The following is a 12,139-nucleotide window of genomic DNA, read 5'->3' as shown; positions in this document are numbered from 1 at the left end:
TACAGTATATGTTACTTTTATTACATAATTTCAATGACATTAGTCAAAATATATCTTATACAGATTGCTGCTTTTTAATTTAGACAGACACATAAACAGTCAGAAAAATACTAAACATCTTTTACAAACCGTTAAATATAGAATCCCCATTTAAATCATACAACGGTACTGTCGTATTATTAGAAAAACGTGAATACTAAAACAGGCATAACAAAACGGCATCATTTTGTACCGCATATAAAAATGCCCCTCGACTAAAGGTAGTATGTTTTCAGTGAATTAAGAAATGAGGTTTATTGTTTGCATTGTGTTGTGCAAGTGCGCACAAAAGATGAGGTCAGGCAAGGACATGCGTCAAGTGGAAAAATGCATCAGGAAAGAGTTAACGGTTGTCGTCAGAATTCCATTCTTCTCAAATTCCTTAACGGTTCTTATATCTGGAAGAAAAGAAACAAGTCGTAAGGAGTGTGTTAAAGCGATCCATCATTTGTAGGACATCTCATAATGGTTGTAAACAATAGGTGCCAGGATACTCCGGCTGGCAGTTTTGAATTACAGCTAAAGGTTTGTTTACTCGTGGTGCCCTCGGAGATCACTGGAGCTTCTGCCACCCAGGATTAGGCGTGATGTCATGGTGAAAGGTCTTTTTTGACCTTTTCACCGCGATGTCACACATCCGGGGGGTGGCAACAGCTCCAAATGCAAGTTCTTGTCATGATTTCAATTTAGGTCAGCAGTAGTCAATCGCTTTTGGACACCCGGAAGTACACCAGTGCCTATCGTTTGCAAACATGATGAAAATGTCTATACAGTGCCATGTTAACTTACCAGTTACAAACACAGGGAAACGTGCTGCAATATTCTGGACCTGCAAGTGCACCAGACACGCAAGATAGTCAGGCTGATCCCTGGACTTGGAGTCACATTCATGATATGGCAAGACTGAGCATAGTCCCGTTTCTTGGGACCAGCTAAAGAAGCGCTTCTTCTCTTCCGCCTCTGCACTGAACCTGGATGTGGGAGGAATGGGTTTAGCCTGAAACAGGTCAATGAATCAAGTTTTTACTTTGAACACAGTCAAGGGGCTACCCTACCTTGCATTCTCTTTGAATCGTCGACTGTCTCTGTAGTGTAACAACCACTTCCACTTCCCCGTTTTGTTCAGCTCTTGCACGACTTCCAAGAATCTTTTCACCTCGTCTAAAGGGTCGGCAACAATCAGACTGGGGTGCATTTTGGCATGTGGACATGAGTCAAGGTACCACTGTAAATTCACAAACAGGAAAAAGATGACCCACCCAGGCTGAGGGATTCCAGCGATGACCTATCAAACATCACAAAGCCGCCGCTGAGAAAGAGTTCCTGATGGGTGAGATTTACAAGATCGTGCGGTTCGTCAATGCCGGCAAACAGCACGTCCGGCAACTTTTTCAGCTCGAATAGATGTGGAACCTGAAATGACAAGAGACCGAAATCCGGAGGTGGCAAATGTGCTCTCTGTAATCTAGGAGAAGTACAGGTGCTTGTTTTTAAAAAAGACTCGAGTAAAAGGGTCAAAATCAGAGTCAAAGTGTAAACTAGTTAAAGGCCCCCGTATTTTGCCAAACCAACATTTTCTAGAATTTGGGATGTCATTTTGTCTTTATGGTGCCTCAGTAAATGTGAAATTTGATTCAAATCATCCACGCATTCCTGAGTTCCAAAAAGTTTCTGCCTAAAGGCCTGAAATCAGGTCAGTCGAATTTCTCAAGCTTATCTATGTCACTAGCGAAGATCTCCGCCTACTTCTCCGCTCCAGAGTTAGCGAACACATGTGCTCTGACAAGTGGGTCTTCAACACAGCGGCAACCAATCAGAGGAAATTAGCCAAATATGGAAAAGGCGGCTACAAAACTGGGTCAAACAGAAGTAGCTGTCAGGGGCCTTTTATGGACACTCGTATGACATGTTTTTTCCAAATGGAATTGACACTTTTGAGAGAGTCGCTCAATGGAGGTCTAAGTACCCAAAATATTGGACCTTTAAAACAAGTTCCATCATTCATATCTTGCTGAGGTACCTCAGAAAGGTGCGCAGAGATGTCTTCATTCTTGACAATGATAAGCAAAGGCAAATGCTCTTCATCGAGGAAGAACTGGTCTGGCTGTACAGCTGTATGACCCGCTGCTTCTAAACATGCCTTTGGAAAATTTAAAAGAAAGTTCTGTAAAAAAAAAAATTTCCAAAAGAGACCGTTTTAAAATCACAGGGAAATGATTTCCAATTTTTTGTACCTTTGTTTCTTCAAAGAAGGCATCCTCCGATGTTACTAATATGTAGAATCTGCATTTTGTTTTCCATAATTTCATCCTGTAAGTTGGTATATCCAAGCAATACTCCTCTGGTGTGCTTTTTAACTGGGATATAACAACTAAGCGATCCGAAGGTTCAAATCGTAAGCTTTGTGAGGTAGACGCTGACTGGGCTAGCTTTGCATTTTTGTCCTTGGTGTCATTCAAGTTTGAAGGTTGACCAAGAGTGTGCGTAATGTTGGTTGATTCAATCGGACTGCATTTCTCAGTTGGGCTCGAGTTTGTGTCAATCTTCTGCAGAATCCTAGGGTGAGGAACATCTGAACAGACTTCGTTACAAGGATTAGCGCTAGCTACTGATTTCGGTTTATCGTCCAAAGTTGTAGGAACAGCAATGTAGTCCGACCGGCCTTCTGCAATATCCGGCTGGCTGGTTCCACTGACCTTGAGCACGGATGCTCTGCATGGCGACAGTTCTAGAATGCTTTTGGGAGAACCAGTTCTTATGAAGAAGTCTGTTTCTGTCTGGTTCCAAACAGCCTCTTCAACCAAACTCTGGGGCTCTGTGGGTGTTGTGTTTTCTCTGGAAAACCCCTTTAAGGGAACGATGCAGTGGATATCTTTTATCTTCTTATCTTGTCCTTCTTCAGTTAATTCCACACCAGAATCTAAATGTTGTATAGTTTCACACTCAATTAAATGACTTTGTTGATGGTTTCGGGGTATAGTAGCGACCTTTTCACCTCTCTCAACTGATAGGGTAACACCAGTACCTCCTGCAGCATCAGGTCGGCTGGTTTCACTGACCCTAAGCACAGATACTCTGCATGGTGACAGTTTTCGGATGCTTTTGGGAGAACCAGTTCCTACGGAAAGGCCCCTTAAGGGAATTATCACCCGACAGTTGCTTTCTTCTACCTTCTTATCTTCTCCTTCTTCAATTAATTCCACATTAGTTCCACGTTTTACAGTTTCACACCGAATTAAATGACTTTGTTGATGTTTTGGGGCTATGGCAGTAACCTTTTCATCTCCCTCAACTGATATGGTGCCATCAGTATCGCCTGCATTATGAGGCTGCCTGGTTTCACCAACCTTAAGCACAGATACTCTGCGCGGTGACAGTTCTATGACGCTTTTGGGAGAAGTGGTTGCTATGACAAACTTTCTTTCTGTATGGTTCCCAGCGCTCCCTTCAACCTGATTCATGGGGCCTGTGGGTGTAGTGTTTTTACTAGAGAAGCCTCGCAAGGGGATTTTCACCTCACAGTGGATTTCTTCCACCTTGTCGCGTCCTTCTTCAATTAATCCCACATCAGAGTCTAAATGTTTTACAGTTGCACACTGAATTAAATGATTTTGTTGATGTTGAGCTATGGTACACACCATTTCATCTCCTGTGACAGGTATGGTCCCATCAGTACCGCCTACAATATGAGGCTGGCTGGTTTCACCACCCTTAAGCACTGATACTCTGCAAAGCGACAGTTTTGGGATGCTTCTGGGAGAAGGGGTTCCTGTGTGGTTACGAACAACCACTTCAACCTGACTCTGCAGGTCTGTGGGTGTAGTATTTCTTCCAGAAAAGCTCTTCAATGGAATTATCACCCCGCGGCGGATCTCTTGAACCTTATCTCTTCTGTTTTCATCTAATTGTAAATCAGATCCCGAGTGTTTTACAGTTTCACACTGAATTAAATTAGGTTGTTGATGATTTGGAGCCATGGTAGCCACCTTCTCGTCTCCACCAGTACCTACACCAAAAGAGAACGTACCCCTTGCTTTGTTCAGGCTCTCTCTTTCAACACTGGACATTGTTTGGGAAGTAATTCCTTCCATCTTGCGGGTTATCGGAGAGAGAATTTCAGATGTTGATGCATTATGAGTAATACGCACTTCTGACGCCGAGTCACAAGTGTATCCCGAAACAGCGTGATCTGTCATCGCTTTATTTTGACACACCATTCTCGACTGTAATTCAATGTCAGTCTCGAGTAGCTGTTTCTCGAAAAATTCTCTGCGATTAGGTTCTGTACTGTGATCTTCCAATTCTGAATCGTCACTGTCAAAGACAATAAATACCGGCTGATCGCTCAAATCACTATCTCCCGCGGTGAATGCAGAATTGCAGTTATCCTTCCCATCTGATCCTTTTACCGAGTGATTATGTCTACGACAAGAATCCTGTGTGAATTTTAGGTTCTCAGCCTGGTCTGCTTCTGGTTGTTCCCTTGCCGAGAGTTTTCTGTTGCAGAATTTATCTGATTCTTTGTATTCTACTTGAAGGACTGGAGGAGTTGCATCATTTGCTTCTTTGTAGAGCCCTCTTCCTGGAAAAGATGAAAATCTTCCACATTTTAACAACCCGATCCGCTCTGTGGCGTCTGCATTTTCAGAGCCACCTTTTAAATCCATCTTGTCTCTGTTAGAGTTATGTAACACATGGTCCATTCCAACAATACTGCTGCGATCCTCTGTCTGAACTGAAACCATCTCAAGCTCTCCTTGTATGTAATTTACATCCTCTTTTACAGAGGGTGCCTCAGTGTGCTGCAGGCAGCCAGCGTCTTGTGAAAGAGTCCAACAGCACTTGCTGCTGCTTTTATTCAGAGTCTCTGCCGAGAGAATCGTGGTTTGGTCACTCTGGAAGAAGAACAACATTTTGCTTTAAAAAACATTTGAATAAAAACCAAATCATTAAACAGACAACTCATTAGAGGTCGTTTTTTTTTTTTTAAATCAAAGTAACATCAGAACCAACCTGAAATGTTGGTGCCTCTTTTAGTCCTATTGGTGAACTGGGTGAGTCAGATGCTTTTGTACGGTCGCGTTGAGGATCTGAAGGGGGAAGCGCTACTCTATCTGGGTTCCCAAGAGACAAGTCCAGAATTTCAGATTCTCGATCCAAAGAGGAGGTTCCACTGAGGTCTGAAGTGTTAGAAACGGAATGTTCTGAGGTATCTTCTACATCCACTGGAGAAGTAAATGGATCCACCTTGGGCTTAGACTGAGCCAGGGCTGTAATCTCTGAATGTGGGTTTGTAAGGTTAGAGCCCAAGTCAAGTGAACCGGGTGAGTTAAATGCTTCTGTTCTATTGACTTGACGGTCTGATGACAGAAACTGTACTCGATTAGAGTTCTCAAGAGACAAGTCCAGAATTTCAGATTCTCGATCCAAAGACGAGGTCCCGCTGAGGTCCGAAGCGTTAGAAACGGAACGTTTTGAAGTATCTTCTACACCTGGTGGAAGAGCAAACTGATCCTCGCCGAGCTCAGACTGAGCCCGGGTTGTAATCTCTGCTTCTGAATGATTACACTCATCTGAATGGGGGTTTACAAGGTCTGAGCCCATGTCAACGAACCTTGCTGTTGAGCGGCTGTAGAAGAAACTAATCCACATGTTGACAATGAGCTGCATGTCTTCGCTGGTGTCTTGGCTAGAGAAATCCCATGGACTGCAAAAATGAGAAAAACTGATATGTACACTGAAATCAACCAGCTAAGACACGACAGTTATCATTTGTCTCAGGTTTGTACATACCCATGCAAGGCTCGGATGACGGTTCGGTCCTTTGGGTCGCTTGAAAACCTGCTGTCTCGATTGAAGTCATACTTTTCCTTCCATTGCCGCGTCACTTGGACAGATTCACCTTTAGAAACAAAACTGCGATAGCGCTTGAACAAATTCATCCCGGGGTGGTCTGAGGGCACACAATTTGTGTCTTCCAGATCATCAGAGTTCTGTGGTGTCTGAATACCATGTTGCCTGTGCAGCAATCCAGTAGAACCACTTAAAGGGGACACCTGGAAGGGTGTACCCGGTAAACCAGAGGGTATAGCGGCAGACAGGGGTAATGAGTAACCATGTTCTTTACACAACAAACTAGCCAACTCAGTGCCTTCCACGAGAGGGCTTGGTGATGATGTGACTCTCGTGACAGGCTGCCCTAGCAGAGTATAAAGAACTGAAACTTCACCAGCACTGGTAACATCTTTGGGATCGTCATTCTTCCTCAAACCTGACTGGGACTGCCTCGCAACTTCTTGGTCTGATTGTGACGGAACCTGCTCACTCGTGGCCCCCAGCGCCAGATCAGCAAGTAAATTTAAAGCATCTGTCGATGAGTTTGAGGTTGGCGTTTTCTTCCTGAGAGAATAAACCCGAGCACACTCTTTGAAAGTTTGACTGGCGCGAGATGGGGGTTGGAAGTGCATCCACCCTGTCCAGACAAAACAGAAGGGACACTGCATGAAAGTCAAAATCACAATGAATGCACCCGTGTACCATGGTACCTTGACTTACGGAGTTTAATCCATTTAAAAACAAAATAATAATAATAATAAAAAAACAATAAACCAAGCTACAGCTCGTAATTTGAAAACCAAGTATGTTGGGGCACTCGTAACTCAAGGTACCACTGAATTGAAAAATATGACTTACATGTCTTTTTAAAGTGTTCCCGCGAGATGTCTAAGTGCTTCCTGAGTGTTTTAATCCTATTCCACTTTGGGTAAATGGATGGAGGCCTGCTGATGATTTGACCTTTGTCTCCTTGGGTCTCCAACAAGCCTTCCCTTTTTTGAGTGTCGTCCAACCTGCTTTGCTCGACCGTATTTGTCGTTTCTTCGGGGTTGACCGACTGCACCGTCGAGTCTTCCTCAATTGCCACTGCGGTGTCAGCTGGAATCATGATCCCGTCGGCGTCAACTCTGTTTTTCTTCAAAGAAGGACCTGTCTCTGCAGTCAGATCTTTAGGATTTTCATTTAAATCGAGGTGATGTTTTGATGTCTTTCTCCTCATGAGGATGCATGTCGCTTCATGCTTTGTAGTGCACTGATCATGATAGGTAGGACCAGTGTGTTCATGAACACCTTCTGGTTGAACTGGATCGTCACCATCCTCCGAGTCTTGAACTGTGCTTTGGTCTGGACTTCCTGTCTTGGATTCCATTACCTCCATCCCACAGGCTGCCAGTTCTGGAAACACGCTGGGCTGCTCCTCTATTTCAGCTGTGTCAGGAGCTATTGTAGGGCTTGGGAACTGTTCAACATTTGCAGTCTCTTTGAAAGACTTGAAAGATGGCAGATCCCTCAAACCGTGAGGAACTAAGACTCTTCCGCATTCACTAATGACTGGCTTTAAGTTCCAACGCTCAGATTTCTGTCTCAGGGGAGCTTCCAGGTCTATCACATTGGCGCCAGGCAATGTCCGTTTTTCTGGATTTGTCTTCTCTGCTTTTACTGATTCAACAGTAATAGTTCTAACGTTTTGCCCTTTCATGACCCACCTTCTGAGCTTCTCCCAATCTATATTTGAGGCTCCTGTTTTTTGCTCAGCCTGACTACTGAGCCAATCATCTTCAGAAGGTTTTTTTAGTTTTTGTAACCCGGGAGTCTCAAAAGATGGTTTACTTGCCTCTTTTTTACTTTTGGAATGTTTTTGAAGTAGTTTCCTTTGTTGTTTATTTGTGAGAGGAGATAACTCTGGACAATCTGTAGCCCTTCTGCGTTTGGCAGAAAAAGACTTTGTGGGGACGGGACTGACCAGACTCTTCTCAGTTACACTTTGCTCAGAGGTGAAGCTCACAATCAGCTCTGCTGGAACGTCAGGAGTCTTGAGGGTTTTCATTTCATGATCGTCGGATTTGTTCAGCACTTGCAAATCATTCAGGGAAACCGTTGGTCCAGCTATTGTTTCGCCAGTACTCGTCTCCAACTTTGCAGGCGTCTTTTCAACAATCATCTGAACTTTTGATCCTGTTTGCAGAGGACTGGCTGGAACCCCCTTAGAAGATGACAGCGAGCCGTTGGTGTCATGAATAGTTGGTGCCAGAGATGGATTCGGTGCCAGTCCAGGATTTAGCAGCACTGTATAAGTCTGCATGCTGTTTGCCGCTATATTACACATTCCTTTGTTTGGATCTGCATTTGTTTTCTTGACTTCATCTTCTGCTAAACGTAGGACCGGCAGAAATCTGAGAATTTCATATGAAATGAACCCACACGGTTTGGGCTCTGTGATAAAACAAGAAAAAGACACTTGGTTAAACCTCCACGTGAGAGCGACATGTTCTTTTTGTATCTGTATTCACTTACCCTTCATCGCCAACGCTCTGAAAAAGGAAAACAAATGTTTAGATAGCTGAATTGTTTTCAATCAGACTGTACCTCTTGTGGAACCTCTTCAGTCGAAATGCCCCATAGGGCCAACACATTTTGGAAAACTGTTGTGGCATCCAAGACCGCTATAAGCTTAACTGAACCAATATGTTTTCCTTTTATTATATTGTGTTGCTGCTCCATTTGTGTTGGCGTAGCGCTCGCTTGAAGCTTTAGAATGACCCTGACATCTTTGCTCATTTCTGTTAACCCGTTTATGGCGTTTCACTTTATGTGTTAGCATTTAGCGAGCAGATTGGGGCTCAATGTATTTTCTATGGAAGAATTTGAATGTTGAAATTGCAACTTGGAGGTTCCACTGTATTACAAATCCCAAAATAAAATCCAATATCATGTTAAAGCACCTTCTTTTTTTATAGGAAAAAGCTACAACAGCAAACGGACACGTGAGGCTGGGCGACACCGCCGTTTCGTTGCTTCTGTTATCAAGCAGCTCATATATGTAACACTGCGGAAAGGAAACAAGAGGTCAAAAAATTAATAAAATAAAATAAAAAATATATGGGATCAATTTCCACTCGGTGTTCATAGTGCCGATCTCAAAGTGCAGTAATTACTTGGGTTCTCTCGAACGCGAGAGAGAAACTGGTTTGCGTGGTCACAGAAGCCAGGTGCTGCGACACGTGACAGTCAAAGCCCACAGTGGGCGTGCCGAGATCCTGGGTCTGGTTCGCAGAAACTCTTTTGACTTTCCCCTGCGGAACGGAGAACGGCTTGCGCAGTTAATGTACATGCCAACTGACGCTTTGTCACCACCCACCCCATTTTCCAGTACCGTCGTCAGCCTGACTATAGCAATGTATCCCGATTGGCCATCTTGCCAGCGCTCAGGTCCCAAACAGTCAGAGAACATTGAGATGTAAACGCCTGAAAGACACCAGTGAAATACACTAAGAAAGAAGTCATCAAAAGTCACTCAGTATATTTGTTTTCCCCAATATATCCTACTCCAACCTACAGTGGATAGATTTAAAAAAAAACAAAAAAAAAACACATACAATACAGCCATATAACTTGTTTTCAAACACAAATCATTAATCCTGCTATGATCGTTTAGTCGCCGACATTTTGGGGTAAAATAAAAATATGTCCTATTTTTAATCCCTTATACTGTATATAAATCATTATCACTTGAGGCTGCTTGACAGAAGATTTGTTCAATTCCACACTGCATACAGTATTTGGGGGACATATCATCCCCATCACGGACTGGGGAAGAAACAGGAAAAACGGGCTCGTGTCTCACGGCCGCCGCACACCGAGCGACGCGGCCCAACCCGGTGGAGCGGTCGTGCGGCGCGCGGGGTTTGGCGGCCGTTTGCACGAACGGCCGACGAGTCTGTCGCTGGTGCTCGCCGTCGCAGTGTCGCAGCTTTCGCCCAATCAAAATGGGCACACGCTTTCACTCGCACTGCAAATATATTTCTGGGTTGAAGCGAGCTGTGCCACCCTGCTGCCTCAAGCCATCTAAATAGTATATAAAGCATCAAATATGGTTTTACATCAATACTTAATTATATCCATAAACTGCGACTGAATCAGACAGACAGATAGCTAAACGGACGCTGTATTTTTTTTTATCAGTAAGTGAATATTAAATGAGTGCAAAGTAACATAACGTGACAAAATTTAAATGAGGTACAGGAAAGCAACCAGCCAAAAACCGGTCGGGTGACTTCATGGCCTTTCCTTCCTTGTGCAACGTCGTGAAGTTGAATGACGTTTTATCAAGCCTGATCGTGCTGAAGAAATTCGCAAGAATATTGATTTTTATGCATTTCTGTGTGGAAAGTTGTGCAATGTTTACTGTGGCAGTGAAGCGCGATGGTTTCAACTGATAGCACGACGCTGGACTTTGCTATTTTACGGCTGCGCTGCTCATCCCGCGTACCGCGACTTGTGATTTACAGCCAACCAGTTATAATTGCGAGTCATCATTCACGCCCGCAGATTTTTAAGGGGTCAGGTTTTCTTTTTTTTTTCTCCCCAGTTTATAGGCAAGTCTGAAATCAGAGTTGTAGCACCATGTTATAAGGCACATTTAGGAAAGTCCACTAGCTAACTGTGTGCACACAATGCAAAACGCCATAGAGGGGCTAACGAATATATAATAAAAATAATATAATATACACCTATGTGGCAGTGTTGTGAAGTTTTAAGCAACGGATATTTGAAGACAAAATGGTGGAACAACAGATTTAGCCCACAGTCATACTGTATGTTCAAAAAACAAAGTGAAAAACAACTAATAGTACTCAGGAGTCAGTTATAGAATGCTTCTTCATGTCTGTATTAGACTGCCCCCTGGTGGCCACGTTGCACATATCAGAGAGAAGTGTTTTGAGCTATGACCATTGAATTAAACTCATCTGGCACCACTGTATAAGCTAATTTCCATTAGCCCGTGTATGCCATTTTGCATTATGTAAACATTAAGCTAGCGGACTTTCATTAGACTAAAGTAAATTACTTTGGTATGTTGACGTTTAAATTCCCTTTTATTTGTGTGTGTCAGCTTGACAGTAAACGTCAAGTGGGAGTGACAAACAGCTTGAAGCAAACGCACGTGACCTCTCATTTGGCCGTTATGTGAGCTTTTGCCACGTTTGCTTTGACGTCGTTCACGACCTTTGAACCGGGACCTCTAAAATGTAACGCAGCCTTATTTAGTTACCCTTCAAGGGGTCTCCCAAACTTGTACAAGTGCTCGTCCCAGTGAGTACTCCAGTTTGCCTGAAAGCATTTGCCTGTGAGAAAAAAAAAAAAAAAAAAAAAAGACAGCAAAAAAAATAAAAATTGTATCATAATCATAATATGAGCAAGGAGATGAATTTGAACAGATTGAGCAAAGATTTTCATACCCTGGTGACGTCATTAAACAGCAAAAAGCCATAAGTCTCCTCCAGGTCGTGTTCTGAATATCCCGCTTGTCTTCTCTTGGCTCGAAAGGCAGCGTACTGAAGTTGGATACAAAACTGATTTGGAAAACATCCCGTGGGGCTTCAGACACTCAGATGACACTAACCTTTTGCTTCAAGGTCGCGTTTTTAACGAGGGAAGCCGACTTGTACGTGAAGGACAGCTTGGACTCGTCGTACAAGTACGCGCTTTGGAGTGGAGCCAAGATTTTCCGTTTAAACGTCTCGGAATATTCCGTCACTGGTATTGAAACACCTAAATGTGGGGGGCAAATATATTACCCCCAAAAAAAAAAAAAAAAAAAAAGTTATGCGGCGCTTTTGTTTCAGTATTTGTACTTTTATGGCAACGACTGCGGGGGAAAAAAAAAAAAAATGAATCGAGTCAATTCTGTTTTGAGGGAAGGTGTTGACCAATTTGACACGCGTTTATTTAAAAGGGCGAAAGTGAAAGTTAAGAGTACTCAACTCGAAGCGGAATCGGTTCCACTTTCCATTTCGGGACGTGTCAACTGTGACGTTCGCCTCGTGTCCTTCCTCGAAGACCAAAGTTTCTTCTTTGAAACATGACCACACCCTCCCCCCCCCCCCAAAAAAAAGAATTCAGAAATTAAATGAATCACTTAAACCTACTTCCGACCAAACATATTTCCTTTCACTTTCTCCTCCTCTGAGATGAAGAAAAACAACCCAAAACATCGATCATCGTCTGCTGTCCCAACCAGGAAGTGAAGTGAGGATCCAGGCCA

General features: G+C 43.4%; 1 protein-coding gene across 1 annotated transcript; it reads right to left on the bottom strand.

Annotated features, from left to right (window-relative positions):
* On the bottom strand, positions 1–12,024 carry tasor2 (transcription activation suppressor family member 2). Its single transcript, XM_061774385.1, has 17 exons — positions 11,860–12,024; positions 11,498–11,646; positions 11,334–11,429; positions 11,147–11,219; positions 9,248–9,339; positions 9,030–9,167; positions 8,817–8,920; positions 8,389–8,405; positions 6,733–8,307; positions 5,833–6,511; positions 5,053–5,746; positions 2,274–4,934; positions 2,060–2,179; positions 1,299–1,452; positions 1,095–1,200; positions 829–1,010; positions 1–437 (listed from the first exon to the last, which is right to left on the bottom strand). Exons 1-17 carry the CDS (start codon positions 11,885–11,887, stop codon positions 355–357), a joined length of 6,951 nt encoding a protein of 2,316 aa, XP_061630369.1. The 5' UTR covers positions 11,888–12,024; the 3' UTR covers positions 1–354.
* Positions 12,025–12,139: the final 115 nt, after the last annotated feature.

This window comes from Phyllopteryx taeniolatus, chromosome 5 (genome assembly GCF_024500385.1).
Source record: "Phyllopteryx taeniolatus isolate TA_2022b chromosome 5, UOR_Ptae_1.2, whole genome shotgun sequence".
NCBI classification, from domain to species: Eukaryota; Metazoa; Chordata; class Actinopteri; order Syngnathiformes; family Syngnathidae; genus Phyllopteryx; species Phyllopteryx taeniolatus.
Note: the sequence above shows the minus strand (reverse complement) of the source record. Positions and strands in the feature narration are given on the sequence as shown.

Bases quoted from the DNA above. Each gene is read 5' to 3' on its own strand.
- tasor2 (XM_061774385.1), bottom strand. From the start codon at position 11,887: ATGGAAAGTGGAACCGATTCCGCTTCGA. The intron at 9,340-11,146 runs GTAACTAAATAA...GGTGTCTTTCAG, and splicing joins TTTGGGAGACCCCTTGAAGG to GCGTTTACATCTCAATGTTC. The intron at 5,747-5,832 runs GTATGTACAAAC...TCATTTTTGCAG, and splicing joins GTCATCCGAGCCTTGCATGG to TCCATGGGATTTCTCTAGCC.